This window comes from Pipistrellus hanaki, assembly GCF_964339955.1.
Source record: "Pipistrellus hanaki genome assembly, chromosome: 1".
Classification (NCBI taxonomy): Eukaryota; Metazoa; Chordata; class Mammalia; order Chiroptera; family Vespertilionidae; genus Pipistrellus; species Pipistrellus hanaki.
In genome coordinates, this window is record NC_140503.1 from 6,045,721 (window position 1) to 6,069,302 (window position 23,582).

At 58.2% G+C, this 23,582-nt stretch overlaps 1 protein-coding gene across 1 annotated transcript; it reads right to left on the bottom strand.

Annotated features, from left to right (window-relative positions):
- Positions 1-3,106: 3,106 nt before the first annotated feature.
- On the bottom strand, positions 3,107-14,795 carry SLC25A29 (solute carrier family 25 member 29). Its single transcript, XM_084890104.1, has 4 exons — positions 14,481-14,795; positions 9,880-9,923; positions 5,642-5,725; positions 3,107-4,836 (listed from the first exon to the last, which is right to left on the bottom strand). Exons 1-4 carry the CDS (start codon positions 14,512-14,514, stop codon positions 4,087-4,089), a joined length of 912 nt encoding a protein of 303 aa, XP_084746230.1. The 5' UTR covers positions 14,515-14,795; the 3' UTR covers positions 3,107-4,086.
- Between the last annotated feature and the right edge of the window lie 8,787 nt (positions 14,796-23,582).

The window sequence follows — 23,582 nt, forward strand, 5'->3', positions numbered from 1 at the left end:
CATGTAGGGCCACCTGCTGCTAAGGGGCCACTCCAGTTGAAAGGGCCTCGGGATTGGGCAAGGCAGAAGGGCAGGTGACCTTGGGCCTGTCGGGAGCTTCCTTTTTCCTCAGCAGAAGCTGGGCTGAGGGGGGGAAGGGTGGATGGAGCAGGCTGGACCCCAGGAGGGGGCGGCGCTCCGGGTGCCCTTGTAGGACCAGAAGGGAGACCTGAGCAAGGCCTGGGGTTGGGAGGGCTCCTGGTGCACCCCTAGACCAGGGAGGGGTGGCCGGATCCCCATTCCAGTCCTGGGTGAAGCCAAAGCCTGGTGGGGGCTGGGAAAGAACCAGAAGCCCTCCGAGCTGGGCTGCTTTTTCTCTCACCCCCTTCCCGCAGGGCCCCCCTTCCTCGGTCCACTTCCACTTCCAAATCCTACCGCCAATCCCAGCCCCACTCCGCCATCACCCCGTTCATTCTAACGCTGGCCCGCTGGCTCCCCGCCCATCTTCACTGGCCACCTCAGCATCGCTCTGGAGGACGGTCCACCATGGCCTTGTCCTCCTGATGACCCCACTCCACCTGCCACTGCCATGGCCATCCCCAAACCTCGTGTTTCCGACACCTGCAGCCCCCAGTCTCTGTCCTGGGGTCCTGCTCTCTCACTGCCACTCCTGCTTCTGCGGGACTGCACTTCAGTGCCCTCAGCCAATCACCTCCTCACCATCCAGCCCCACAAAGCTCCATGTCCCAGCTTCCCGCCCTCCTATGTTCTTGCCTTCCCCTTGTCTCTCTGGCAAAACCCAACCCGGCCCTGTGCCCCTGTGCTCCGCAGCCTCTGCTCTCACCTACCCACTCAGCCTTTTATTCACGGTGCCCGCTCCCTTTCCCATCCTGCATCCACAGGGACAGTTAAGCCAGAAGAGGGTGGCATGGTGGCCTCCCATCTCTCACCCCCTCACATCTACTCGGGCATCAATTCTGCCGACTTGGTTTCCCAAACCCACCTGGATGCCCAGGGGTGGCGTTCGGTGTCTGCCCAACAGGCTGAGGAGCCCAGCACACCTTGAGAGCTCCTGAGGGGGTGGAAGGGATGGACGGTCCGCACTGCAGGCTTGCCTGCCAGTCTGCCAGGGCACAGCTCCCACCCAGCAGCATCTAATGTGGAGCATTATGGGGATCCGGCCACCCCTCCCAGGTCTAGGGGTGCACCGGGAGCCCTCCCAACCCCAGGCCTTGCTCAGGTCTCCCTTCTGGTCCTACAAGGGCGCCATGAGCACCGCCCCTCCTGGCCTCTCCTCCGCCTGCCCCAGCCACACACAATGCCCATCAGCAGGCCTGAGAGCGGGGCTGGGTGGGTGGGGGCCACAGCCGGGCTTCCCAGGGTGGGAGGTGAGCAAAGGGCTGTAGTGGCCCAGCTCCCCGTGGCCACTGCCTCCGCCGTGGTCACGGTGGACACACCCTCCCCTGGGAGGGCCGGGTGGGTGCCAGGTAAGGAGGCATAGCAGCAAGGGAGCCCAGACCAAGGGGCACACAGGGTGGGTCCCCAGCCCGTCCAAGGTTCCTGTGCTGCTGGGTGCCCCTCCGGGGTGTCTGTCACCGCAGCCAGGGGACCCCGGGGGTCAGCCTGGGCTGTTGGTGAAGATGGGCCATGAGGTGCACAGCCAGGCCCGGGGCATGGGGTGCGGTGAGGGCCGCAGACCAGGAAGGCCTTCAGGCTCTTGACCCAGTGCCAACTGGCCGTGTGGCCTTGGACAGGCCCTCCTCATGGCATCCCCCGCTGCAAAACGGAGGCGAGAGGCCTGGAGAGGGTGTGCACAGGGGGAGCCGCTGCCATCGGGGGAGGGCGGAAGGTCCTCCATCCCCGCGGCCTGCAGTGCTGACAGTGAATGTGACTTCTGACCTCCCAGACCTTCAAGAGGATAAATGCCTGCTGTTTGAGCCACATCTCCAAGATAACTGTCAGGTTCAGAGAACAGCCAGTACCTAGGCCACCGTCCGCAGGAGCGGCGTGTTCCCACGGGCTGGGCCTCCCCCAGGACTGGCAGGCGAGGCGTCCTCCAGGAACTGAGTCAGCCCCGGGCTAGGGGGGGGGGGGGGGTGCTGGCAGGGGAGGCGCCGGGGGCCAGGTTTCCCTGTCATTACACAGTCTGGGTTTCGTCTGCGTTTTTTATTTCTTTGCCACATGAACAGATTACTTATTCCAAATAGAATAAACATAAACTTAAGTCAGGAAGGAAATAAATTGTTAAATAAATCGATAAAAACAAAACCAAACCCCCAGTTCTCTCAAACCCTCTTCCCACCCAGCCCGTCGGTAATGTGTAACCGTCAGCGCTCACAGTGCGAGCGGGGGACCCTGGTTTTTAGCATTTGCCTGGGTTCTCTCAGAGGAAAGAGAGAAGCCAGGGCACCTTATGGGGGAGGAGCTGCTGCCCGGGACCCCAGGGGGGCCATGGGCTAACAGGGTCTGTGATACACCTGAGGACACTCCCCCCAGCCCCCTCCCGGCCTGCTCTCCCTGGACACCAGACAAGCCCAACATCACAGGCTGGTGCTGGGGTTAAATGGGGTGTAAAGAGCCGGCTCCCCTGCAGGGAGAGCTGGGCCCTCTCCCTGCCCTCTCGCCCCCACCCTCCCCGTGCGTGGGCAAAGCTTTTTGGCTCAGCAGTTGGGAAGGATAGAGCCTCCATCCAGGCCGGCACCTGGGAGACACAGGGTGTCCAGGATTGACCCCAAGAGGCTGAGAAGTGAGGGTGGCACCCCACAGGGGCCTCTTGGGCTGGGTTAGGTCTGGTCTCGGTGGGCAGTTCCTCTCACCCTCCTGCCAGTGGCCACATCTGATCTGAGCACAGCTCGGTCCCCCCAGAGAGCTCACAGCACGTGCTGCCAGCCCGCGCAGCGGGAGGAGGGACAGGCCTCCTGTGGCCGGGGTAGCCAGGCACCCCGTGAGCTCCTGCCGAGCGCCCACAGTGCAGACCAGGAAGCTGAGGGGCTAAGATGAGCCCCAAAGCTGACCCAGCTGGGCTGCCATCAGGGCCGGAGGGCACAGACCACCGAGCAGGCCCCTCTCACCCGGGAGGGTGTGGAACGAAGCCCCTCTGTGATACACAAACGAAGCCTTGAGCCTCTTAAAAAACAAGTGACTTTATTTATTACCAGTGACACCCATGCACAGGGTGGGAGTCCTGGGAGAGCTGGTCACGCTGCCCAGAGGCTCAGCCCCACTCGGGCAAAGGGGGCCCCAGGCACCTTCATCCATGCAAACATCCGCCTCCCCACCCCGTCACAGGCCACAGCGCACCGGAGCGCCGGCTCCCCGAGTTCCCCCGCAGCACCAGCACCGGAGGGGCCCACACGGCCACAGCCATGCCCACCCATGGGCCTCCCACCGCACAGGACCCCAGGCACCAAGGAGCCTGCCCATTTGCTGGAGAAGGGGGCGTGGGGGGCCCCTACTATCTTCCTCTCCGCCCCTCCACTCACCTTTGGAAAAGTGGGCCGGAGCTCTATCTATCAGCAGCCCCGTGTCCCCATTTCATAGATGGGCAGCCTGAGGCCCAGAGGGCACAGACCTCCCCTCCCCGCGGCTGTTTAGAACTATGGAGGACATGGAGCCTCCAGCAAACCCCTGGCCTTCAGCCTCCCCTGGGAGTGGCAGCAGCAGGGGTGCCCCCAGCAGTGCCCTGTGGAGAAGCTGGGGTGCACCAGGTCAGGTCCAGTTCTCTGACACCAGGAGGCGCCGGGGCTGCCTCTGTCCTCATCACAGAGCCTGTGAGGGCGGCCAAGAAGGGCCCTGGAGTTCCGCCAGGTCCAGGGTGCGCAGCGAGTGTCCCTGGGAGAGCTGGAGTGCTGGTGGGTGGGATCCCGGGGAAGCCCGGAGTGTTGGCTGGGTTTCTGGAAGCTTCCAGGCAACAGGGCCAGCTCCCTGGCTGCACAGCTGAGAACAATGAGGAGTCCAGTCTGTGGCCACGGTAACCCGGCTGGTGCGCAGCGGCATCGGGCCTGATCTGATGGGGTCCCCGCCCCCCGGCCCGGGCAGGGGGGGCCCCTGGATGCGGATGTCGGGGTGAGGAAAAGGGGAGGCCGCGCCTCTGTCCATGGGCGGCGGTCACAGGCTGGAGGGCTGGGCCAGCGCGGACCCCGGGGCGGCGGCGGGCACCCCCTCGTCCTCGGCCGGGTCCTCGGGGCCGCGCGCGTAGGTGAGCACGATGGTGACGGTGGCGAAGGTGGCGGCGTTGACGGGGAAGGCGCGCAGCAGCGTGGAGGTGAGGCCGCGCGTGAAGACGCGCCAGCCCTCGGCGCGGTAGCTCTGGCGCGCGCAGTCCACGATGCCGCGGTAGCGGGCGGCGCCCCGCACGCCGTCCGCCTGCAGCCGGGACTTGACCACGTCCACGGGGTAGGTGGAGAGCCAGGACAGGATGCCCGACATGCCGCCCGCGAGCAGCAGCTTGGGCACCAGCAGCGCATCGCCCGGCTCGCAGCCCAGCGCGCGGGTGCCCAGGTCGTAGGAGAGGAAGTAGACGCCGAAGCTGGGCGTCTCGCGCAGCAGCGTGGACACCATGCCGCGGTTCACGCCGCGCAGGCCCTCGCGCCGGTAGATCTGCGCCAGGCAGTCCAGCGAGCCGCGGTAGGTGCGCGCCGCGCCCACGTCCTGCAGCTGCAGCCGCGTCTTGGCCAGCTCCATGGGGCAGCAGATGACGCACTGGATGGCGCCCGCCGCCGCCCCCGCCAGGAACTGGTTCAGGGGCGAGTCCTGGCCCAGCGCCCGCAGCGTGTTGCCCTGCACGCCGAACACCAGCGCGTTGATGAAGGTGAGCCCCATGAGCGGCGAGCCCAGGCCCTTGTACAGGCCCAGCACCTGCGGGGCAGAGGGGCGTCCGTCAGGTGCCCGCCTCCCGCCTGGGGCCTGGGCAGCCCAGCCATCCCCCTCCTCTCCCTGCCCCCCCCCCCCATCTGCACTGCAGGTGGAGGCCCCAGCCCACCCCAGGTGACCCTAGGGATCAAACAGAACATTAGAGCCAAAACCCGTTTGACTCAATGGATAGAGTGTCCGTCTGCGGACTGAAAGGTCCCAGGTTTGATTCTGGTCAGGGGCATATACCTTGGTTGCGGGCACATCCCCAATAGGGGGTGTGCAGGAGGCAGATGATTGATGATTCTCTCTCATTGATGTTTCCAACTCTTTTTTTTATTTTTTAAAGAGATTTTTTTTTTAAAATATATTTTATTGATTTTGTACAGAGAGGAAGGGAGAGAGATAAGAGAGTTAGAAACATCGATGAGAGAGAGTCATTGATCAGCTGCCTCCTGCACACCCCCTACTGGGGATATGCCCGCAACCAAGGTACATGCCCTTGACCGGAATCGAACCCAGGACCTTTCAGTCCCCAAGCTGATGCTCTATCCATTGAGACAAAACGGTTTCGGCAATGTTTCCAACTCTCTATCCCTCCCTTCCTTTCTGTAAAAAAATCAATAAAATATATATATTAAAAAAAAAAAAAAAGTTATTAGAGCCAGAGGCCTCCATCTGAGCGTGCGGGGCATTCGCACCACCCCATTGCCAACGTCCCGATCCCCCCCCAGTGGGCCCCGGCTCTTCCCTCCCACCCTGTGGTCCAGCCCCGCAGCCTCCTCCGGCTGCCCCCGCCCACGCCACTCACGCTCTCCTGCTTGATGATGGACTGGAAGCAGTGCATGGTGCCTCGGTACTGGGGCTTCTCCAGGCTCTGCACCTGCAGCCTCACCTGGAAGGAGGGCCCAGTGAGGAGGGTGAGCCGGGGACAGAGCACCCCGCTCCACGGTGCCCGTGACCACGGCAGAGGCCAGCCCCGCAGGGCAGGGGGCCACGCAGCTGGCTTTCCGTGGCTTTCGGGATTCCAAGGTGGGGGGGGCCGGGTGTCCGCCCCTCTCCAGGGAGGGGTATGGTGAGCAGACAGCCAGAGACGGCCCGCTGCACTGGGCGACACCCAGAGGGGCAGGGGCCCCTGGACCTCAGACAGACAGAGGCTGCGAGTGAACACAACCAACTCCGTCTCTGCGTCCAAGATTTAAGCTCCACGCTGTGACCTCTGACCGGGCTCTCTGTCCTTTGCGAGGAGAGCAAAGCCTGCTGGTTGGTGATTACCTGTGTGCCTTAGAGGGCAGCCATGGAGAGCATTCTGAGTAACAGCCAGGATGGCATGACCACCGAGATCAATATCCGTCAATATCGGCGGTAGTGTCCGTTATACCTTTCTGCCCCCTGGGTCTGGGGTGAAATGTGGCCCAAGGCTAAGATGACCAGATGTCCTGATTTTTAACCATTTGTCCCGTGTCCCGCGGCGTTTTAAAAAAGTCTCGATTTTTGGATTTTTCAAAACTTTCCAGAAATTGGAACTTTTTAAAAACACTGCGGGACGTGGGACAAATTATTAGAAATTGAGACTGTCCCGCAGTGTTTGGTCACCTTACCAAGGACCCACGTCTTATGACATCTAGCCGGGAGAGTGGTAAGGTTTTGGGAGTCAAGATCTCGCTTAGAACTAACAACTCGCCCCTAGAAAAGGGGGCCCTTCTCACACAAGCCCAGGAAGACCCTGAACCAGAGGGGGATTTTCCCCTGCCCAGCCCTGCCCCGCCCCACTCCCCCAACCCAGGGCCTGTGCTGGGCCCTAGTGCCCCTCCTGCCCCTCCTGCCCCGGCGAGGCCCACAGGGAACGTGGGGGTCAGGCCCAGGGTCTGGGTCAGGGAGGACGGAAATGTGGGTTCACCTGGTCTCTGGGTGAGGCTTCGGCTCCCCATAACAGTTACATTTTTGCTGAGGGTGGAGACAGCTCCCGCTCAGGAAGTAAAGACGGTTAACGCAACACAGAATTTCAACATCGCACGCCGCCTCTCCCCTGCCCCGGGAGAGCCGCTCCCTGGCGGAGGGGGCTTGGACCCGGTGTCCCGGTTACCGTCCGGCCCTAACGCAGGACAGAAACCGCCTTCCTGCGAGGGCAGCGGCTGAAGACTGGCTGTGGTTCAGGCTCCACGGAGGGAAACCACGTTTTGGGCTCCCATTTCGGTCCCGAGGGTCTGGGAGAATAAACCGGGAACGTCCCCGCCGTGAGGCGTGTGACTGACACACACAGGGTCCCCTCGCCCCTCTGGAGCCCGGTCCAATGACACGAACGGGCCCTGGCCTCGGGGTGAGGAGGGGGAGGTCCGGAGAGGGGAGGGGGTTTCCGGCCTCGTTCTTTTCCCAGGATTCCTAGGTTTGCTCTCTCAGCACCTTTGCCCTTTGCTATACATCACGTTTCTATTTCAGCCGCAGGACTCGGAAACAAATCCCACTTTTGCCAAAGCGAGAAGGTACGACATGGCTGTTTTTCAGCATAAATCAACCACGGGGCGGGGACGATGTATGAAGGACTGTGGGTTTTTTTTTCCTTTTGGTTTATATGTCTCTACGACGGTTACATTTTCTTACAACTTGGATTACGTCTGTAACAGAAAGCCAGCCAAACAGTTGACTCCCCTGTATCAGTTACATTTTTGCTAAGGGTGGAGTACACACAATGTGTGTGTACCTGGTGAGCACACACGGACACGCCGCCTGCCCAGGGCAAGGCCTTGCACGGGTGTGGGGCGGGCTGCTCTGCCGGAGGAAGCCATTAGCTTCTCTGCATTTCCCAATTTCCTTGTGAGAAGAGCGTTTAGCTTTCGAAGTGGAAAACAGCCAGTAAAACAATAAAATAAAATAAACCCATTATAACATCACATCCAGCCACGTGTGCTCCACGCCCAGCACCACGTGAGCCCACGCGGGGTGGGACGATACGGCCACGGAAGGTGAAGACTGGGACAGGCTTTCTCCCCTTTATAAAACACTCAGCTTTTAGCCGAGACCGGTGTGGCTCAGTGGACAGAGCGTCGGCCTGCGGACTGAAAGGTCCCGGGTTCGATTCCGGTCAAGGGCATGCACCTTGGTTGCGGGCACATCCCCAGTGGGGGGCATGCAGGAGGCAGCCGTTTTCTCTCTCATCGATGTTTCTAACTCTCTATCCTCCTCTCTTCCTCTCTGTAAAAAATCAATAAAATATATTTTTAAACACACACACACACAAAAATTCAGATTTTAAAGACAGTTTGCCCAGATGTGATGCTGGTGGGGGGAAAAAAGTCACAGATTTGCTCCCTCTAGGTGCCAGGTAAGGGGGCTCCAAAGAGCACGAGCCCACAGTGCAGAAGCTCCTGCCCCCCACCACTTGCTGCCAGGGGTGCTGGTCCCGGCTCAGGAGCCCAGAGGGGCAGGGATGCCAGGACCATGCTCCCGGCCGGAGGGACCCAAGGGGAGCCGGCCGAAGGCCTGGCCAGGCCGGGGCTGAGTCACCGCTCCGAGCGGCCTCCGAGGAGCTGGGCTGAGGGCGTGGAGAGCCACTTCTTGGCTGGACGCAGCTCCCAGAGGCCTTCGCAGCACGTGACTACAGCACAGCGTGGCCGCTGCCAGGCTGGCCGGGCTGCCCGGCTGTGGGCAGAGCCTGAGCAGCGTGTGGACAGGTGCCAGCAGGCCCTCGTCTCGGTGGCCCTCAGGGAACCCAGGGGCCACTGTGTGGCCAGAAAGCCTGGCCCTGGGGCCTCCTCCGCAGATGTAGGGAACCTGTGCTCTCTGGGACTGACCCCTAGGGCCTCGGGAATCTTGCCCAGCCCCGCACTGTGCCATGAGGACGTCCGGGCCCAGGAGCAGAGGGACGGCCCGCGTCACTGCAGACCAGCGGGGGGGGGGGGGGGGGGGGGCCTGGCCCTGCACCAGGCCCGGGCAGACCTTTCCCAGGAGCCAGTGCACAGGGCGGGCCCCACCTCTGCGGCAGGAACCCAGCCCCCGGCTCCTCGCGGGCCCTCTTCCCGGCAGAGGAGCACCTGGGTCCTTAAGCCCGCCTCGCACCAGCCCAGGTGAGGTCCCTGCCTGAGCTCTGCCCTCCCCTGGGGGCAGTGCTCACAGAGGACAGGCTGCCCTGTGCCCTGCGCGTCCAGCAGCTGCCCGGCTCCCGGGGAGCAGATAAGGTCGGGCCCTGACCTGGCTCGTTCAAGGGCGTAAAACCTCAACCGCAGGGAACATCTGAGCTGGAGGGAGGACATGGACTTGCTTGGTGTCCACTCCGAGAGTCTGGGGACCTGGAACCCGGGTTCCTCGGGGCGCAGGGCCTGCTACAGACCGCCCGCCGGCACCCACAGGTGTGCACCTGCCCGGGGGGCCTCACCCAACGTCTTGACCGGGGAATCCTGAGCAGTTTGAATTTTTCTGTATTTCCCTATTTTCTCCCTGAGCTTTTGTTTCTTTTAAGAAGCGGTCTCGCCGGACCGGTTTGGCTCAATGGATAGAGCATCGGCTTGGGGACTGAAGGGTCCCGGGTTCGATCCCGGTCAAGGGCATGTACCTTGGTTGCGGGCATATCTCCAGTAGGGGGTGTGCAAGAGGCAGCTGATCGATGACTCTCTCATTGATGTTTCTAACTCTCTATCTCTCTCCCTTCCTCTCTGTATAAAAAAATATATTAAAAAAAGAAAAAGAAAAAAAAAAGAAGCGGTCTGGAGGAGTTTTGTAAGAACAGTGGGATCCCTGCTCTCCATGAGGGGAAACTGCCCCCCCACTTCCGGTCTCAACCTGGCCGAGCCCCAGGAGGACCTGGTCGGGCCGCCCCGCGGGGAGATGTGGGGCAGACCCAGGAGGCACGGCCCACTCGGCTCGGTGGGTAAATGCTGGCCCATGTGGTGTCACAGAGACCCTGCCCCACGTTACCCTAGAGCCCGTGGGAAAACCCTGAGGGGTCCCTAAGGTGGGCACTGAGAGGAGCCCCAGCCACCCGACCCTGCAGGCTTCTGCCCTCTGCCTGGGCCTCCGCAGGGCCCGACCCTAAAACCACCACGGGAGACTCACCTTGACCGTGTCAAACGGGTGTCCCACCAGCACGCCTGCCACACCTGGGGGAAGAGAGGGGACTTGAGGCCCAGAGGTCTCAGACACCTGCAGGGGGGTGGAGCTACGGGGAGGCCATTATCTGCTGTGATCTGGTTCCTCTGGGAGCCCCTTAATCCTCATGGCTGGGGGGTGGGAGGGAGAGAGAGAGCATGTGAGGGTGACATCCCCAAGGTCAGGCCAGGATCTATCCAACTCAATGCTGGTGTCCCTCCCTCACCTGCTGCTCACGCAGTTGAAACATGTCCCCTGGAGGGCTGCACCTGCTATTTGAGATGTTTCCTCTGCTCCCGACACCCCGGCACTGGCAGGGGCCTCCAGGAATGCTGGACTTGGACCCTCGCTCAGAATGGAGTTTCCTCCGTCACCAGCTGGCCGCGCCCAGAGGGCTCAGGGCCTGCGCCTCCCCGCGGAGTCAGCCCGGGTGTGAGCATCGACTCCCCCCGGGGATTCCCGGGAGACACCCACCCAGGACCTGGTCCACGGCACGTGCCAGCTGACCACGCCCTGCCCCAGCGGGAGCCCCGATACCCAGGATCAGCTGGTGACGGTGGTCGTGCCCGGCGGCGTGTCGGCCCAGGCCCTGCCCACATCCAGCCCCCCGTCGAGGGACAAAGGCTCACAAGCGCTTCTCAGAGTCCCACCTGCTGTGCAGGCTGCAGACCCCTTGGTGCCCCGCCTCCTGGTGGGAATGCTGAGGCTCAGGGAGACTGAGGAACGGCCATGCTTTCCTCCCTAGGATTTTTTAAAAATATGTTTTTATTGCTGAAACCGGTTTGGCTCAGTAGATAAGAGCGTTGGCCTGTGGACGGAAAGGTCCCGGGTTCGATTCCGGTCAAGGGCATGTACCTTGGTTGCGGCCACATCCCCAGTGGGGGGCGTGCAGGAGGCAGCTGTTTCTCTCTCATCGATGTTTCTAACTCTCTATCCCTCTCCCTTCCTCTCTGTAAAAAATCAATAAAATATATATATTTTTTGCCGAAACCGGTTTGGCTCAGTGGTAGAGCGTCGGTCTGCGGACTGAAGGGTCCCAGGTTTGATTCCGGTCAAGGGCATGTACATTGGTTGCGGGCACATCCCCAATAGGGGTTGTGCAAGAGGCATCTGGTCGATGTTTCTCTATCATCGACGTTTCTGGCTCTCTTTCTCTCTCTCCCTTCCTCCTCTCTGTAAAATATCAATAAAATATATATTTCTAAAAATCTTTAAAAAAAAAAAAAAAATATATATATATATATATATATATATTTTTTTTTTTTTTTATTTTTTTTTTTAATGGTGGAGCCAGGACTCAAATCCTGTAACTCACTAGGGAATGCCCCCTTGAATCCAACTCTCCTGCAAAAGCCATGTTTTTAAGGCCGCCAGGGAACGGTTCTGTGTCTGCCGAGGTTCTGGGGCGAGGTGGGAAGGGGGGCGGCGTCCTGGAAGTCCCCTGGCTTCCAGGCCTTTCCTGCCAATACTGATTTATTCGGACCGGAAGCCTGAGATGGTATCGCGGACCGCAGGAATGCCACTGAGGGTGCCAAGGGTGTGTGCCTTTCTTCAAAACAGCCTGCCTGGCACTGCCCCAGCCCTGTCCTTCTGCAGACGCACCTTTCTGTGATCGGAAGAAACTTCACTTTTATTTATTCACCCTCTCCTCCGGGAGCCTGTCCGCAGGTGGGTGAGGAGACAGGCTCCACACTGTCTCTGGTCCTGAGACACACTTAGCTTCTGTGGTTTGAGATCAGCCTCGTTTTGTTTTGTTTTTTCCATTTCACGTTTTGAATTTGAAATTCCTACATCTAGAACCTCTCTTCTTCGGCTGTGACTGGAGTTGGGGTGTTCTGGATACCTAGCACTTGCCCGTGGGGTGCTGATGGGCCTTCCTTCTGCCTCCGGCCCCTGAGCTCCTGTGCCGGGCCCAGCCTCGGTCCCAGGGATGCAGATGCTGGGAGCACTGGAGGTCCCCGCCCTGCGGGAGGTCCTGCCTCAGCCTCCGAACCTGCCTCAGCCTCTGGGACGGGGGAGGGCAGACCCTCAGCCACTGGCCTCTGCTGGCAGGTCCCAGGCAGGGTGAGCGAGGGCAGACATTTGCATGGTCTCCGCGCCCTCGCCCAGAGCATCTGCAGGCGCAGAGTGGGCCGCGGGGCTGCCTGCATCAGGGCCTCAGGCCCCCAGAACCTCATCCTGTTACCCTCACAGTCACCTGAGAGCCAGGGGGCCTCTCGGGCCAGCTCCTGGAGAGACCCTGAGGCCACGGTGCAGCGACAGAGATGGGCCCTGTCTCCCAACTCCACAGCCAGTGCCCCCAAAAGCTGGCCCCTCGGGCACTCTCCCACCCCATGACCCCCACCCATGACCGCACGGAGAGGCGGAGGGAACACCATCCTGAAGGCACCTGGCAGCAGAGGTGGTGGAGGGGTACCTGCCCTCCCCACAGGGGCACCCCATCCTGCCCACATAGAACTTCTCTCTGCACTTCCTCCTACCCATGCCCCCCGCAGGGAGACCCCCAACCAGAGCCCAGGGTCTAAGCAGGCAGAAGACCTGAGCTGGCCCTGGCCGGGGAGAGCAGGAAGGCATTCTGAGCCCCGCAAGGCCTGTCAATCAAGATCCTGCCTGGCCTCTTTAAGAGCCAGCTGCACAGGAGATCCACCCTCAGACAAACCACCCTGTGTGCTGTCTGTCCCCCCCATTCCCACCCCCGCCCCCTGACTGGGAAATCAGGAGCTAGGGGACCCTGCCACTGAGGAGGAGCACCGACCTCACCTGCCCTGAGCCTCCAGGCCTTGGGGGCCAGACAGGGGCCCCGGGGGGCCGGGCTCTGAGGGGAAGGTGTCCCCTGCACATGGCTCCTGCCCCCTCCCTGCAAGGCCCAGGCCGTGCCAGGGGCCACGGCGGCCCTGGCACACAGTCACGTCACGGCTGCACGGGTTCAAGGGGAGAGGACCTGCCTGCCTGCCCCTGTGGTAGGAGAGGGCAGTATGATCTTGTACTAGTCCCCCCACGGCTCATACTGATCCTCTGCACCCCTCCCTCCCGGCAGCTGCCTCCATCCCGTCCACCTGAGGCTCAGGCCTGGGCTCTCACAGCAGGGAGGCAGGTGGCACCACCCTCCCTGTGCTTGCACAGGGACCCCAGTGGACAGTGCCCCATTGGGAGACATGGGGCACCTGGTGAAGCGCCTACAGCTCAGCAGGCGGCTGGATCCGGGGCCTCTCCCAGGAGGGCCTGGTGAGGATGGGCCCAAAGGCATTCCGGGAAGAGGCACGGCCTGAGCAAGCGCCCAGAGCGACGGGACATCTCTCAGCAGGCCTGGCCTCAGGACGAGGACTCCTACCCCGAACCCCAAACTCCCAGGTCGCCTGCAAGAAAGCAGAAGGGACCTGCCCCTCTGGGGAGGGAACCCACATTCCCCAGCAAGTGGAAAAGGGCACTGGCCCTGGGACAGCCCCACCCTCTGGAGCCACCCCAGGGTGGGGGCATGGGGACCGCCGAGGGGGTCAGACATCAGGGAAGGGAGAGATGAGCAGAGTGAGATCCGAGGAGGTGGAGGGTGAGAGCTGGACGGGCAGAGGCCCTCCTTGCTGTCCCCTCTGGAGCCTATTGGGAACTCTGGGGTTTCTGCCCGCTTTTGAGACTCTCGTCTGCGGTCTCCTGAGGCATGACTGGGTAACAGCCTGGTAAGTTCTTAAATCCCTCTCCACCCTTCCCTCACCCGGAGCTTAAGGCTTCCTCCGGGGCGCCCACCGCTGGCAGGTGCGGGAGGGGAGAAGCGGGAGGTCAGGGCCTGGGACACCCCGCCACCCCTCTCTCTGCCCAGGAGGCAGGGCCTGCCAGCTCATCGCCAAATCCCCGCGGCTAAACCCGGCTCCCAGTGCATGCCTGCTGGCTAAACGAACTCTCCCAGCCAAAGCGGAGAGGCTGCAAGCAAACAGGGAGGGCCACAGCAGGCCGGGGCCGCACCCGGACCAGGCCCGGCCTCCGTGAAGGTGTCCCGCGTGGGGAGACACGTCCACATAAGCCCCAGAGCTAGCCCCGGGGCGTGCCAGGCCCGCTCTGCCCCGGGCGGAGCCTGCCCCCAGCGCTCACTGGGAGGGTGGGAAGGGGGCAGCGCTCCCAGGCCAGCCCGCGGGTGGGCGCCCCGGCGCCCCTGCTCCGCCCGGAAGGCTGCAGGAGGAGGAGCCAGCCCCGAACTCCTGGGGCCCAGGGAGCGGACTCCGCTCCAGATGGGATGGAGCTGAGGGTCGAGGATTCCTACCCTGAACCCCAAACTCCCAGGACACCTGCAGGAGCCCAGGGGCCTCGGGCGGGGAGGGCGCGGGGGGCGGCGAAGCACCTTCCTGGTGGCCCACCCCACCCCGCCCCGGCTCCGCCAAACCAGGGCTGCCCGCGGGCCCAGAACTCCTGTCCGAACGCGCCTCGGAGGTTTGCAAACACCAGCTCCCGGCCCGGCGTCTGCACGCCCACGGGAGCCCGGAGGAGAGCTCTGCCGTCATCCCGGTTTACGGAGGGGAGTCCCGGCCGCAGTGCCGGCCGCCGGCCGGGCGCACGCAGGTGAGCCGCCCGCTCCTTACCCCCCACGCAGCCCGCCAGGAAGTCCAGTGCCATGGCCGTCCTTCCTCCGCGTCCTTCCCTTTCTCCTTGGCGGGCCCGGTGCGGGGCAGGTCGCCGTCGGGAGCGCCCGGCTCGCCGGGCAGAGGCTCCGTCTGGCCGCCGCCTCCGGGCGCGGAGCCTGAGCGGGGCGGGGGCCGGGGGCCGGGGGCCGGGGTCCGGGGCGGCGGCGGCTGCGGCTCTGGCCCCGCAGAGGCTCCCGCAGGCCGGCTCGCGCGCCCTCGAGGCTGTGCGCCCGGCCCCGGCCCCGGGTCCCTCACTTCGGGCCGCGCGCCCCGCCCCCGGCCGGCCGGCGGGGTGAGGGGGGGGTAGGGGCGCACGAATGGGCGGGCGGGGTGCGGACAACGCCCCGAGGCCTGCGCGCCGCCGCCGCGCCCCATTGGCGGGCGGGTCTGGGGGGCGGGGCTCAGGGACGTGGCGGGCGCGCCTCATTGGCGGGCGTGCCGGGGGGCGGGGCGCGGGACGTGGCGGGGGCGGCGGGGGCGGCGCTGGCGAGGAGACAAAGAGTGCGCTTCGTGCGCCCGCCCGCGCGCCGCTCCGTTAGGAGGGACCTGGGTGTTCGTGGCAGCCGGACCGTGGGAGCCGGCCTGCGAGCCCGGGACCCGTGCCCGCTGGCTGGGAGGGACGTGGGTGCGCCCGCTCCGGACGGGGCCCGGGAACCTGGCACCTGGTTCAGATGCCGGCTGAGCCGCCGGACCTCAGTGTCCCCGTCTGTATAATGGGGACACGGCCGCCAAAGCGCCTGGACCCGCCAAAGCTGCAGGCTTGGACACAGCTCACTAGTTGAACACTCCTGGGGCCTTCGCCCTCCCGCCTGCGGGGTGGGGCGGGGGGCACAAGACCTGGCGTCTCAGGGTCTGAGCGCTCTGGCATTTGGGGGGAGGGGGGAGGAAGGGGGGCGGAGAGCGAACCTGAAAAAGGACCCGCGTCTTGGGCGCGGCCAAGCCCTCGGAGCCCTGCACTTGCCTGCGGACTGGGGAGCCGCAGAGACTGTGGAGCAGGGGGAGGTCCCTGGGCCGGCCGGCAGCCGCGGGCAGAACCCGGCCATCGCGGCGGCCAGGACGAGGGGGCCGGGAGCCCGAGAGCCGGGGTGCAGCTCTGGGTAGTGGGGGGAGGGGGTAAGGAGTATTAATGTAAAAAAAACAACATTGAAACCTGTAAAGAATTTTTGTGAGTTTATTTGAGCCAAACTGTCTACATATGCGGGGAAGCAGAACCTCAGTGAATTGAGATAATGCTCCCCAGAAGGCGGGGTTACATCTATATTTATACATTGCAATCAAAGGAAAGGGACAGGGAAGTTATTAATACATGAAATCCATTGGTGATAGCTTAGGGAGGTGGGACAGAGCGAAGCGGGGAAACCTCTGGGATAGGTTGAAAGTGAAATGATGGACATGAGCTTCTTTTACAGAGATGGATACAGGATACTTTAAACGTAATTAGCCGAAACCGGTTTGGCTCAGGGGATAGAGCGTCCATCTGTGGACTGAAGGGTCCCGGGTTTGATTCTGGTCGGGGGCATGTGCTTTGGTTGCGGGCACATCCCCGGTGGGAGTGTACAATGGCACACCTGATCGATGATTCTCTCTCATTGATGTTTCTAGCTCTCTATCCCTCTCTCTCTCTGTAAAAAAAAATCAATAAAATATATTTTTAAAAAAACACGTAATTAGCCAAGACCGGTTTGGCTCAATGGATAGAGCGTCGGCTTGGGGACTGAAGGGTCCCGGGTTCGATTCCGGTCAAGGGCATGTACCTTGGTTGCGGGCATATCCCCAGTAGGGGGTGTGCAAGAGGCAGCTGATCGATGACTCTCTCTCATTGATGTTTCTAACTCTCTATCTCTCTCCCTTCCTCTCTGTACAAAATCAATAAAAATATATTAAAAAAAAAAAAAAAAAAAAAACACGTAATTAACAGTTGACAATTAACTTGATAACAATAACAACAAGGGAATGTCCTGGTGCCATTTGTTGTTCCCTGAGGAGGGGTGGGGGAGGGAAGGTACAAGTTACCCAGACATCTCACAAATACGTTATCTTAGAGGCAGGAAGGCAAATGCGCTCAGTAAAGAAGATCTGAGTTGATCTTTGTCAGGTGAAATATCGGCCTAGGACATTACTACCCACTATAACCTGTTTGTAGTTAAGTACTTAATTTACAAACCATCTTTTGTGGTTATTTTAGGTCTCTGAGTTTGCAAGACTGCCACGCAGGCCTCCCCTGAGCTTGTCAGGTTAGCATGTGGCTCCTTCCGTCCACAGGAGCAGCCGAATCCGCTGCCACCACCCCCACCTTGGGAGTGTCTGAGCTTGGGGCCACTCTCTGGAGACTTCACACACACACACACGCACACGCACACGCACACGCACACACACGCACACGCACTCCTTCCCCAGCGCCTCATGAAGTCCGGACTGCCCGGTTAGGGCTGAGCTTGGCTGGGATCACTCCTTCACTGTGGGAATCAAATAACACTCGGGGCCAACTTCCTTATTCACCGCCCGCGGTCGGGACCGCAGAGCCGAGTGTCCAGGAGCAGAGCACACAGTGCTTCGCCTCTAGTTTTACCGGTTCTGATATCAGGAGGGAGTTTGCCGTGGACATATCCCATAGACAGGTTTCAAAGGGGGCATTTGGAACGAGGGGTATATGTCAGGCATGTGTAACAGTGAAGTATAGTGAGGCAGGCCTCTGGGAAGCCATCCATCCATTAGTGTGCTTTCCTTTCATTCTATTTATTTTTTAAATATATTTTATTGATTTTTTTTTACAGAGAGGAAGAGAGGGACAGAGAGTTAGAAACATCTATGAGAGAGAAACATCCATCAGCTGCCTCCTGCACACCCCCTACTGGTGATGTGCCCGCAACCAAGGTACATGCCCTTGACAGGAATCGAACCCAGGACCCTTCAGTATCCACTGAACTGGATGGGTTGGAGTGCCTGCTGAACTGAATCTCCGAAGGGTCTGCTCTAGGATGAGGACTTCAGAGAGCTTACACTGTCCCACGAACCCTGGTTTGGCCAATACCCGGGATTCCAGGAAAAGTATAAACATCAGGGTCCCCACCTGCCAGAAACAAATCAGTTTCACTACTAGAGAGATGTGGACAGGAAGCCAGGAAGGCTGGTCAACAACCTTCATTGCTCTAATCCAGTGTTTTTCAACCTTTTTTGGGCAAAGGCACACTTGTTCCATGAAAAAAATCACGAGGCATACCACCATTAGAAAATGTTAAAAAATTTAACTCTGTGCCTATATTGACTATATATAAAGTAATTCTCTTGAATAGGAATCAAATAAACACAAAGAAAGTATTTTATAATTACTTTATTATGAAATATTAAGTAAACAAAATAGTGAAAAATTATAAAATTCTTGTCTTGTCTGCACCTACGGCACACCAGGCAACATCTCGTGTGCCACGGAACAGCGGTTGAAAAACGCTGCTCTAACCACCCACCCTTTAGTTGAGACATTGTTAGCTGAAGCAGCCTCCACCTTGTTTGCCCCGTGTAAGTTTCTGTTATTTCCTGCCTAAGGGCTATATGTAAATTTCTGTTTATGTTGCCTAAGATGTTTTCCCCAAAGCCTCAATAAAAGGGATGGCAGGGCCAGAGCAGAAGTACCGTATTTTCCGGCGTATAAGAGGACTTTTGAAACGAAAAAAAGTCAACCGAAAATCAGGGGCAAAAGACCAAAATTGCACAAAAATTACCTGCAGATCTTGACGGCAAAGTAAGTCTTTTCTTTGAAGTGGGGGGTAGTCTTATACAGCGAATATAGGCCCAAACCTATGTTTTAACTGTAAAATTAGGGGGCCGTCTTATATGCCGGAAAATACACTAGAGTTGGCCCCCATATCGCCAAGTTGAATTTCTTCAAGTCTCTTCATTTGTGTGCGGCCCTTCTGGACCTGAACCCTGAATTGGAACCCTTTCCACGCGGGACGTGAAAGAGAGTCCTGCACCCACCCCTTGTATGCCCTCGTCAGTGAAGGATTCATCCTCTACCTGAATTTATATTTTATTTTTATTTTTATTTTATTTTTTTTAAATATATTTTATTGATTTTTTACAGAGAGGAAAGGAGAGAGATAGTGAGTTAGAAACATCGACGAGAGAGAGAGAGAGAGAGAGAGAGAGAGAGAGAGAGAGAGAGAGAGTCATCAATCAGCTGCCTCTTGCACACCCCCTACTGGAGATGTGCCCGCACCCAAGGTACCTGCCCTTGACCGGAATGGAACCCGGGACCCTTCAGTCCCCAAGCCGACGCTCTATCCATTGAGCCAAACCGGTTTCGGCTGAATTTATATTTTAAACTCCCTGCTCACTGGCTTCACGTTTAGCTTTTAGTGACCCTTCATTTCTGCTGTTTTATTCTCAAACCTTAAACATCTCACCTTTTAAACTGGGCAGCCGCCTTGGTTGTGTCTCCGCTGGGAGAGGGATATGCTGGTTGACTTTACAGGGAACTACAAAGGCACACCTCTTTAGTTTTTATTAACGGTGTGTACTGGTGGAAGAGATCTTTAAACTTTGCTTTTTAAAGCTTATTTTATTCAGGTATGCTAATTATATTCAGGTATGCTAATATATATTTTTGTTATTGTTTCTGATTAATCATTTCCTGAAGTTTTACTAGCACCTTTTGTTTATTTATTAAAAATTTATTTTATTGATCTTTTACAGAGAGGAAGGGAGAGAAAGCTAGAAACATTATTGAAAGAGAAACATCAATCAGCTGCCTCCTACTCACCACCTACCGGGGATGTGCCCGCAACCAATGTACATGCCCTTGACTGGAATCGAACCCGGGACCTTTCAGTCCACAGATCGACGCTCTATCCACTGAGCCAAACCGGTTTTGGCTTACTAGCACCTTTTAGTTCAAACATATGCCCTGCTTAGGAGCCTGCAATTCAGAGTAAGTCAGAATCCTGTTCATGGGTTTTTCTAGAGACAGAAATGCACCAAAGCAAGGCAAGGGCTGTCCAATGACAGAATTCCAAAGCGGCATGGTCGTACATTTGTTTACAATGCAATTGGTGCCCTCCTCCTCTCTTTCCTTTCTGGCTCCCTTCATTTTTTTAAAAAAATATATTTTATTGATTTTTAACAGAGAGGAAGGGAGAGAAATAGAGAGCTAGAAACGTCGATGAGAGAGAAACATCAACCAGCTGCCTCTTACACACCCCCTACCGGGGATGTGCCCGCAACCAAGGTACATGCCCTTGACTGGAATCGAACCTGGGACCTTTCAGTCCGCAGGCTGACGCTCTGTCCACTGAGCCACACCGGCTTCGGCCTTTCTTCCTTTTGTAAGTATAGACCTTTGTGGCTACTCCCAGCTCCCTTGTCTTATGCAAACACCACTGTTGCTGCCCCCTGCCCCTGGCTTCCTTGTGTGATGGAGATGTACCTTCTCCCAATCTGTAGCTCCGTGTTTTTCCATGGACCTCAATTCTAAAACCCCCCTAAGCCTCCCTTTATCCCCTAACACTCCTGTTTCAGTCGCCTGTACAAACAGCGCTGTAAGGGTTGGGTAGCTGGCAGTGGAGAATAATCTGTGCAGGATTGCTGGTATCTGACCCCATTTTCCTGTCAGTCAGTCACCCTACAATAAGTTCTGCTGTGTTCTATTGGCGTCACCTGCCTTGTCTTTCAGTCTGAGGGTACCTTCTGGTTCTGGCGGCCATTATACCTGTTTCCCGCCATCAGACAGTCCTGACTCCCTGGGGGTCCTTGGGAAGGGGCACAGTAGGCACTCAATAGTGGAGCTTCAGAAAGCTCCTGGGAGTGAGGCCCCATCTGGGTGATGCCTGCAGGGGTCCAGGTGCATGGACACAGGGTTCCAGCTTCCAGCGTAGAGGTGGGGCCACTTCGGAGGGAGCCAGTGTTCAGGCTGGAGCTTTTAGGGTTTAGGTGTTATAGAAGACCGGAGAAAAACAAGCGACGCTTAGAGAAATGGTGTTACCCAGCTTTAGTACACCGGAGGGCTCAGAGGAGTTTGTCTCTCAAATTCTGAGCAAAGCAATCTGGTGGAAGCTTTCCTTTTATATCTCTTCTAATGTCTTTGTCTCCTCAATAGGGGGCTGCCGGTCCCTTTTGCAAGTTTTCAAAAGAGCCCTATGTGTGCTTAGCAGATGTCTCGCAGGAAGCTCGCAGCCTTGAGCACAAATAACTAACAGGCACCTGGCCTGGGGGTAGCTAGGGACAGCAGCGGAGTGGTCTGCAAGGTCAGACAGTTAAGCTTATTTTCCCTGTCATTAGAGCAAGCATGTTTTACAGAGGCTAATAATAGAATTAATTCTCTGCACAAAGCACCTTCTGTCTAGTGGAAATTTCAAACAGCAGTTTTTATAAAATAGAGGTTACTGTGCTTCAGTCCCCACTGGTTTTATCAAATCATTGCTCCTTGTGGGCCGTTATTGGGGACGGGGTTATATCGGCCTCCGAGAGTAGCCTTTTGCCTTCTCACAGGGACAAAGGTGTGTGTGTGTGGGGGGGGGGGGCAGTGCAGGGGTGGCCTCTGCCGCAGGGAGGAAGGGGGAAGGCAGGCCCTGGGCGAAGATGGGGTTACCTGGATGACTGCAAAACCCGGTTTCCCCTTAACAGCTCTCCCTCACGGTTGTGTTTCTGGGCCCCCGGAGGGAGAATCACTCATCAGGGGGCAAAGATGGTGACAGTGCTGCCCTGTGCGGGGCATGGAGACAAGGCAGACACTCCTCCCTGGATGGGGAGAAACCCCAGAAAGGGAAAAATAAAGTCACCGCCAAGCAAAGGAGCTGGCGAGGCTCTCTCTGCGAGCCTGCGCGGTGTCAGCGAGGCTTCTGTGTCTGTTGTTGTTTCATTTCCTGCGGATAAAATTACAGCACAGAACGTGCTTGCTCAAACCCCTCGTGCTCTTGAGTCCTGGCCACCCCGGTCCCAAGGGAGCGCCCCCTGCAGGCAGCTCCTCAGACCCCAGAGGGGCAGGAGGACCCAAGGCCAGAGCAGCAGGAGCACAGCGAGTGGGGAGGGAAAGAGGGGGGAGTGCTTGGGGGGGAGAAAGGAGGAGGGATACAAGCAGTGAAGCCAGGTTGCTGAGAAGTATGGGGCTGAGTTTTGATTTTGTACAGCTTTTATCATCTCTGGCACGGAGAGGCTCAGTGTGGAAAAATTAGAAACACCAGCGGGGAAAGAAAGTCACCTCTGGTTCGGTCAGCATGGCTCAGTGCTTGAGCGGCGACCTATGAACCAGGAGGTCAGGGTTCGAGTCCCAGTCAGGCTCATCCCTGGGTGGCGGGCTCCATCCCCAATGTGCAGAGTGCAGGAGGCAGCCCATCAATGAGTCCCTCTCATTGCTGATGTTTCTCTCTCTCTCCCCGTCTCTGAAATCAATAAAAAAAAAAAAAATTTTTTTTAAAGATTATGTTTCTGCCAAAACCAGTTTGGCTCAGTGGTAGAGCATCAGTCTGCCGACTGAAAGGTCCCAGGTTCGATTCTGGTCAGGGGCATGTACGTTGGTTGCGGGCACATCCCCAGTATGGGTGTGCAAGAGGCAGCTGGTTGATGTTTCTCTCTCATTGACGTTTCTAGCTCTCTATCTCTCTCCCTTCCTCTCTGTAAAAAATCAATAAAATATATTTTAAAAAAAAAAGATTATGTTTCTGAAAAAAAAAGCCGCCTCTGTTCTCCCACGCTAACCTGTAGAATTCAGTGAAGGAGGCTGTCTGGACCTGGGCTGGGCCGAGGCTGGGGCTCAGGTGCCGCAGGGTGAGTGGGGTGGGGTGGTTGAGGACCAGCTGGGTGCACTGGGACCTGGGCTGTGCAGGGACCAGTGCCGGATGAGCGAGCAGGGTCTGGCTCTGCCTCCTGCTCTCGACATCTCTGCAGGAAACGGAAGGTCAGAGTTGATTTCTTTATTTTTTCTTTTTAAAAATTTCTTTATTGATTAAGGTATCACATATTTGTCCTCATCCCCCCATTCCCATCCCAACCCCTCCCCACGCATGCTCCCCCCCTCCCCCCCCCCCCCCCCCCCCCCGTTGTCCGTGACCACTGGTTAGGCTCATATGTGTGCACACAGTCCTTTGGTTGATCTCTCCCCCACCCCCACCCTCCGCTGCCTTACCTCTGAGGTCTGACAGTCTGATCCATGCCTCCTTGTCTCTGGGTCTGTTCTTGTTCATCAGTCTGTGTTGTTCACCATTTCCCCCAGATGAGTGAGATCATGTCCTACAGAGTTCATTTCTATGTTATAAAAGCAGCGTCACCTCAGTGTAAAAAGGAGTTAGTTTATTTTTTATTTTTTTATTTTTTTTAATTATTATTTTTTTAAATATATTTTATTGATTTTTTTTACAGAGAGGAGGAGAGAGGTATAGAGAGCTAGAAACATCGATGAGAGAGAACGAAACATTGACCAACTGCCTCTTGCACACCCCTACTGGGGGCGTGCCTGCAACCAATGTACATGCCCCTGACCTTTCAGTCCGCAGACCGATGCTCTACCACTGAGCCAAACCGGTTTCGGCTATTTTTTTTATTTAAAAAAACCCACATTTTATTGAATTTTTACAGAGAGGAAGAGAGAAAGATAGAGAGTTAGAAACATTGATCAGCTGCCTCTTGCACACCCCCTACTGGGGATGTGCCTACAACCAAGGTACATGCCCCTGTTTGGAATCGAACCTGGGACCTTTCAGTCCGCAAGCCGACTCTCTATCCACTGAGCCACACCTGTTTCGGCGAGGAGTTGGTTTAATTAATCAGGAAGGAACTGAAGGTTTCCGTGAGAACTCTCTGGGCCAGGGAGGGAGAGTCAGGGACCCACAGGTCCCCTCTGTCTGGGGAGGACGCAGAGCAGGTGGGTGGCTCTGTGGCGAGGGGCTGAGGACCAGCTACAGGGGTGTGTGGTCTCACCTGGAGCAGAGCTGTCTGCTGGATGTGTCCCTTCCTCCAGGGAATAACTGTTTGCTGTGTGGCTGTCTCCCTGGCCCCCGGTCCAGTCTCTCCCAGCGTGTCCTGGCCTCCCCATGAGCCAGTCTGCCCCGGGCCTCGGTGATGGAGGGCCAG